This window comes from Salminus brasiliensis, chromosome 11 (assembly GCF_030463535.1).
Source record: "Salminus brasiliensis chromosome 11, fSalBra1.hap2, whole genome shotgun sequence".
NCBI classification, from domain to species: Eukaryota; Metazoa; Chordata; class Actinopteri; order Characiformes; family Bryconidae; genus Salminus; species Salminus brasiliensis.
In genome coordinates, this window is record NC_132888.1 from 221,019 (window position 1) to 228,518 (window position 7,500).

Below are 7,500 nucleotides of genomic sequence, written 5' to 3' on the forward strand. Positions count from 1 at the left end.
TTGTTGTGAACTAAAGAATCAAAATTCTGAATCTGTGAGGAATGAAATCGTGTGTGTCACCCGGTCCAGTCTGAGACATGGAAGCAACATGCAGGAGAACTGAAACGCAGAGCAGCCGAGACAGAACTCAGAAATATGAGCCAGAGATTATTCTGATTTTTCTATAAAATAAACAGAAAAGAGCTGCAGTTCCTTCTTCAACCACTAGATGGAACTACAGAGCTTGTGCATGACCGAAGCAGCTGAACCGTGTTGATCTCCTACATCTGTAGAGGAAGTGGAGGCCTTCAGCAGAGGCCCGGCAGCACCACCCTCCAACCCGGCAGCCGAGCATCAGCGCTCCGTCAGCCCATACTGGCTGGGCTCCACTCGGAGCTCCTCAGAGCGGTTCTGCAGGGGTGATGGAGGTCCGGCTGGTGGAGTTCTGGAGGAGGAGGAGGATGGTGAAGCTCTTGTGGCTAAAGTGACTCCTCCTCTCCCTCGTTAGTCGGTTCCGTATTCATTAAGACTTTCAGATAAGCCACCCCTGCTCCTCTAGCTCTGGGTGGAGGGGAGTGAACACTGCTGGAGCACCAACAACCCCTCCACATTAACACACACACATGCACGCTTTAGAGTGTGTGTGTGTGTCTTCAGTGTTACCCAGTTCTGCTCTGAGCTGCTTTTAAAGCTGCTACACTGAAAGCAGACTAAAGCACAGATATATGCAAATATGCTATACAGTGTGGGTGGGGCTAAACTGTGGTAGGCTGAATGGGTGGGGTTTAACTGCTGTAGACTGAATGGATGGAGATACGCAAAGAATCTTATGCTGAAACATGTTTAAGGAGGAGGAGTCGGGCAGCAGGGTACGAGCTCTTTACTGTGGTCTTCAGTCTCAGGAGTTACATCACTTTTGGAGAAGGCAGATGTGTGAGCTGGATAGAAAAGGTGTGTATAACAATAATAACAACAACAGTAATAGTCCTGATGCTCACACTGACAGCAGCCTAACGCACATAATTACAGTCTATATTAAAGTCTAGTTCAGCCTCAGTAAACTCGTGTGTGAGAGATGTGAGGTAAGATCTCCACTCTAATTCAGTGTGAGGGGAGGCTTCAGTCCTGGGGGGAACTCATGGTAAGCCTCTGAGGTCCCGGCTTGTTCTGTAGCTCAGAGTCGGAGCTGGATTCCTCTCACTCCCCATATCCACACTCCTCTAACAGCTCTGATTTGAACTGCAAACTAGAAGCTTAAACCATTTCTAGGTGGTCACTAGGGGATTAGTAGGTGGTTGCTAGGGGATTAGTGGGCGGTTGCTATGCGGTTCCACCTTACAGAAGAGCCGGACACGGTTAGTAATCTGAAACATGAACTGGAAAAGTGTAAGTGTAGCACGACTGTGCAGCTTAAACAATTCTCAGGGTGTTGCTAGATGTTAACCTTCTGGACCCCCAGAACCAATCATTTGGGCTTTAGAAAAGAGTGTTTACCACAGGGTGAGAGTGAGGGAGAGACAGGGAGTTTACACTGTTTATTCCTCCACAGAGACAAACCGAGCCGGTTCTACAGAACAACACAGCCTCAGGGATCTACCGTGAGTATTTCCAGACTGCTGGGTCACAGTGAGGGTTCTAAGCAGGAGGTTCTCTAGTGGAGCTGCATAGTTGTTTCTAGAACAGGTAGAAAAATATCTCAGGATCCACGCTGATCACACACCGGAAACAGATACACCGACTGCGTTCACACTCCGGTTAGAGAACCGGGTGTGTTTTCATGCTCTAATGCTGTGGTTTCCAACCCTGTTCCTGGAGAACCCACACCCTTCAGCTGGGGCAGGGCTGGTGAATGAGCGGAACAAGCAGGGTCAGGGTTCTTCAGGGTCAGGGTTGGGAAGCTGGTACAAAACTAACTGACTGTGGCACGGGTTCCGGGTTCTTCACTTCAGGAAGGAGTCGAGCTTCCTCTCGATGTTTGTGAAAGCGTCCATGCCCATGTAATCCGCCTGGCCCTGCTCCCACTTCTGCTTCCGCTCCTGAGAGGTGATCTGAGAAGGAGCAGGAAGTGGAAGTGGAGGACCGCAGTCCGTTTGAGGAGCCTCGCTATGGAAGCCAGCCTGCGGAGAGAGAGCGGAGAAGACCAGTTTATCCATACAGCTGAATTGGACAAAAGTATTGGGACACCTGCTTATTCACTGTTTATAAAAAAAAAAAAAGTTTCTCCTGCTTCTGTTGGAGTAACTGTCTCTACTGTCCAGAGAAGAAGACTTTCTACTAGATTCTGGAGGAGGAGCATAGCTGTGAGGATTTGATTGCATTCAGTGACAACAGTGTTAGTGAGGTCAGAATGTTGGATGGATGATCACCACCCCACCTCATCATCCCCACCTTATCCCAAAAGTACTGGATGGAGCTCCTCCACCATCATTCCAGAGAACACAGTTCCTCCACTGCTCCACAGCTCCTCAATGCTGGGGGGCTTTATACCCCTCTACTAGCCCTTGCCTGGCATTAGGCAGCATGGAGCCAATAGGGTCATGATGTTGATCTGCTCCAGAAAACATGTGGACATATACAGACTGTGTGTGTACGGCTGCAGTGCAGGGTCACCTCCTCTAATCCGGTGTAGAAGGGCTGAGAGCCGAACTCCTCCTTCATCAGTGGAACCACAGAAGAGGAGAATAGCTCCCACCACTGCAGAAGGTAGTTGGGCTGCAGCTCAGGGTCCAGAGACTGACCCCTCACAGTCCTGCTGCTGGAGTCATACACGTAGTCCCATGGCTTCACCTTCCCCAGGAAGTGGACCACCTTTGCATTGTGGCCGTACCTGCAGAAAGGTTGGGGGGGTGGTGGTGTTAGATATCTGACTGAACGAACAACAGCAGCAGCAGCAGCATTACTGAGGGTAACGATGTCCTGCAGGTTCAGAGTGAATTCAGTGTCCAGACAGATTTTAAAGAACCGCGTATCGTCTGTTTTCAGGTCTAGTGCTGATCCTTTGTTTTACTGTTGTGTTCTAACAGAGCGCCCTCTGCTGCCCCCCCCCCTCCTCCCCCCTCGTTCATTTTCCTTTTTAGTGTGTACAGTAATAAAGACATCAGTGCTGACGGAGCGGCGTGCTGGATCTGAGAGGGTTCTGCAGGTGTGTTTGGCTGCAATCTGCGGTCATTAAGTCATAAACTGACCGTTAGTGACCAGAATCCCGAGCCCAGCACAGCCCAGAACACAGTGACCAGCGCTAACGGAAAACAGATCATGTGCCAGACGTGTCCGAAAGGACTTTCAGCCTGCATAAAGAACCCGAAATAAAACACTATTTAAAGCACACACACACACACACACACACAGCTCCTGTTACAGACTGCTGACGGCTGTGTGTGTGACCCCGTCACCTTTAACTGCAGTGATTACATCAGAAGTGCCCCTCATGCTGTGAGCAGAGCTCTGAGGAGCTACACTGATCTTTAAACCATATCACTAACCCTTCATCTCCCAATCAGACCAGACCTGTCCTGAGGTTTAGTCTCCTAACCCCATCACTCTACCCCCGTCTCTCAGCAGTGAGAGGGTTCTACAGTAGAAGCTCCAGATCTCATCAGATCAGATAAAGCAGCTGAACATAAATCCAGTAAAAAGCAGAAACAAGAGCTTCTCATTCTGAAGAAAGAAAGTAGTGAGATCTTGTCGGTGAGCTAGTCTGAAGAACAGAGCTCGGTTCCTCCAGGGCTCTCCTGGACGCCCCCCAGTCCAGCCAGCACTGCGTGGAGGATGTGTTCAACTGAAAGGGTTAAATCTGTGAAACTAAACCGAAAACTGTCCAATCAGGACGGTTCTCTCAGGGGTATCTGGGCAGATTTAGCTACACCAGCTCTCCCATTGGTCGGGACTTCATTGTTAGAACCGAGGCAGTGAGCGTGAGCTGATTAAACCTCCTTGAGGTTCTAGATAGGCTGGGAGTCTTTATGCATCACTGTCTGCAGAGGTTTATATTATATATTTAAGAGATATATATATTTATATATGAAAACCTCCACCTCTCCGATACTCACTGTCTGAACGCGGGCAGGTAGGTGTAGATGGCGATGCTGCTGAGGTTGTAGATGAAGGGGAGGTGTTTGGAGATGTCTGCTGTGGCCCAGTCACTGAAGAAACTGTTCAGGAGCCCCTGATCCCCACCTGCACGAGACACACACACACACACACACACACACAAATGATGATCAGCATCGAACTAAAACAAAAAGTTTAAACCTTAAAGTTGATGGGCGGAGCTAAACTGCTGTAGGCGTAGCTGAATTGCTGTATGTGGACTACGCGGAGCTAAACTGCTGTAGGCTGAGTGGGCGTGGCTAAACTGCTGAAAAAATAATAATGCTGCTAATTTTATAAAACTGAGGAAGGGGCTGTGTTTGGGGGCGGGGCTTTGGAGGGATGACTGTAGAGTAGGGCTGAAGCTAATAAAGCTAGACTTCGCCTTAGAGGTTCTTTGGTTCTTTAAAACAGGTTCTATATAGAACCATATATTTAAAAGGTTCTGCATTTAATAAAGTCTACTAGATTTAAAAGGAGCACCACCCGCCCACCCCCACCCTCGACCCCGGTCCCTAGACCCCTGTTCTGTCATCTCCGGGTGTGCTGCTGGACTCGACTGGAACACTGGACCTGGATCAGTCCAGCTCTGGGGTGCAGTGCTGACCGGCCGGAAACAGCCCGTCTCACCTGATCCCAGATCAGCACGGCTATTTTTAATGTCCCTTTGTGAACAGCGACAGAGGTGTGTGTGATCTGATACACTGGGATAAAAAGCTGACTTTTTTTTTAACACACACACACACACACACACACACACACACACACTCTCTCTGACAGCGTTTACATGGTTTTATTAGTATTACTAATCACAGCAGGTCCAGTGTGTAGGAGTGTGTGTGGAAGTGACTCTCAGCAGTTCAGAGGCAGCAGAGACGCTGAGGTCCGCACTGCCGGATCTCGCCGGTTCCCCACAGGCTGGGGTGTGTTGTAACGCTGACTGTGACCTCTGACCTCTTTATGTCCTCTATACATCATCAACACTCTGAGTGATAACAGGAACAAAGCACTGACCTTCAGGACTTTACAGAGACAGCTGCAACATAAACAGCTGCAGTCCAGCTTCCTTATATGGTGGTCATTTGGTCATTTGTCATTGGTGGACGTGGTTTATGGTAATCGTATGGTAATTGTAAAAAAAAAATATATATATACAAACTTGCCCAACATGCAAACCACTGGCACTCACACACACACTCACACTCACACTCACGTTCCTGAATCCGGTGGGACGTTTTGGGAAGGTGAGTTTTCTGTGTTTGAGGGGCTTCATTACTGAGGCCCAGTGTTCCTGACAGCACCCTATAGGAACGCTCCCTACTCTTCCTGTAGTGTATTACAGTCTGTCAGAATGAGCGTGTGGATCATATGATCATTATAGAGCATTATAGAGCGCCCCCTACGCTTCCTGTAGTGTATTACAGTCTGTCAGAGTGAGCGTGTGGATCATATGAGCATTATAGAGCATTATAGAGCGCCCCCTACGCTTCCTGTAGTGTATTACAGTCTGTCAGAATGAGCGTGTGGATCATATGAACATTATAGAGCATTATAGAGCGCCCCCTACGCTTCCTGTAGTGTATTACAGTCTGTCAGAGTGAGCGTGTGGATCATATGAGCATTATAGAGCATTATAGAGCGCCCCCTACGCTTCCTGTAGTGTATTACAGTCTGTCAGAATGAGCGTGTGGATCATATGATCATTATAGAGCATTATAGAGCGCCCCCTACGCTTCCTGTAGTGTATTACAGTCTGTCAGAATGAGTGTGTGGATCATATGAACATTATAGAGCATTATAGAGCGCCCCCTACGCTTCCTGTAGTGTATTACAATCTGTCAGAATGAGCGTGTGGATCATATGATCATTATAGAGCATTATAGAGCGCCCCCTACGCTTCCTGTAGTGTATTACAGTCTGTCAGAATGAGCGTGTAGATCATATGAACATTATAGAGCATTATAGAGTGCCCCCTACGCTTCCTGTAGTGTATTACAGTCTGTCAGAATGAGCGTGTAGATCATATGAACATTATAGAGCATTATAGAGTGCCCCCTACGCTTCCTGTAGTGTATTACAGTCTGTCAGAATGAGCGTGTAGATCATATGAACATTATAGAGCATTATAGAGTGCCCCCTACGCTTCCTGTAGTGTATTACAGTCTGTCAGAATGAGCGTGTGGATCATATGAACATTATAGAGCATTATAGAGCGCCCCCTACGCTTCCTGTAGTGTATTACAGTCTGTCAGAATGAGCGCGTGGATCATATGATCATTATAGAGCATTATAGAGCGCCCCCTATGCTTCCTGTAGTGTATTACAGTCTGTCAGAATGAGCGTGTGGATCATATGAACATTATAGAGCATTATAGAGCGCCCCCTACGCTTCCTGTAGTGTATTACAGTCTGTCAGAATGAGCGCGTGGATCATATGAACATTATAGAGCATTATAGAGCGCCCCCTACGCTTCCTGTAGTGTATTACAGTCTGTCAGAATGAGTGTGTGGATCATATGATCATTATAGAGCATTATAGAGCGCCCCCTACGCTTCCTGTACTGTATTACAGTCTGTCAGAATGAGCGCGTGGATCATATGATCATTATAGAGCATTATAGAGCGCCCCCTACGCTTCCTGTAGTGTATTACAGTCTGTCAGAATGAGCGTGTGGATCATATGAGCATTATAGAGCATTATAGAGCGCCCCCTACGCTTCCTGTAGTGTATTACAGTCTGTCAGAATGAGCGCGTGGATCATATGAACATTATAGAGCATTATAGAGCGCCCCCTACTCTTCCTGTAGTGTATTACAGTCTGTCAGAATGAGCGCGTGGATCATATGATCATTATAGAGCATTATAGAGCGCCCCCTACGCTTCCTGTAGTGTATTACAGTCTGTCAGAATGAGTGTGTGGATCATATGATCATTATAGAGCATTATAGAGCGCCCCCTACGCTTCCTGTACTGTATTACAGTCTGTCAGAATGAGCGCGTGGATCATATGATCATTATAGAGCATTATAGAGCGCCCCCTACGCTTCCTGTAGTGTATTACAGTCTGTCAGAATGAGCGTGTGGATCATATGAGCATTATAGAGCATTATAGAGCGCCCCCTACGCTTCCTGTAGTGTATTACAGTCTGTCAGAATGAGCGCGTGGATCATATGAACATTATAGAGCATTATAGAGCGCCCCCTACTCTTCCTGTAGTGTATTACAGTCTGTCAGAATGAGCGTGTGGATCATATGATCATTATAGAGCATTATAGAGCGCCCCCTACGCTTCCTGTACTGTATTACAGTTAAGTATTCAGTATAATAGTGAGTGAAGGCTGTGAGCTGCTCACCATCAAAGCTGCCGTTCTCAGTGGAGAAGGTCAGCAGCTTCTCGTACGTTTCGATGGACGGCCGGAACACAAACACT

The 7,500-nt window shown here is 47.6% G+C and overlaps 1 protein-coding gene across 1 annotated transcript in view; it reads right to left on the reverse strand.

Moving 5' to 3' along the window:
* Positions 1 to 844: 844 nt before the first annotated feature.
* Positions 845 to 7,500, reverse strand: part of gyg1a (glycogenin 1a) — a 10,155-nt gene continuing 3,499 nt past the window's right edge. The window contains exons 4-7 of the mRNA XM_072691200.1: positions 7,424 to 7,500; positions 4,029 to 4,155; positions 2,590 to 2,806; positions 845 to 2,096 (exon numbers count right to left, since the gene is read on the reverse strand). The exon at positions 7,424 to 7,500 is cut by the window's right edge and continues 86 nt beyond it. Of these exons, the coding sequence (XP_072547301.1) occupies positions 1,920 to 2,096; positions 2,590 to 2,806; positions 4,029 to 4,155; positions 7,424 to 7,500 (598 nt within the window). The 3' untranslated portion in view covers positions 845 to 1,919. The remainder of the gene's footprint in view (positions 2,097 to 2,589; positions 2,807 to 4,028; positions 4,156 to 7,423) is intronic.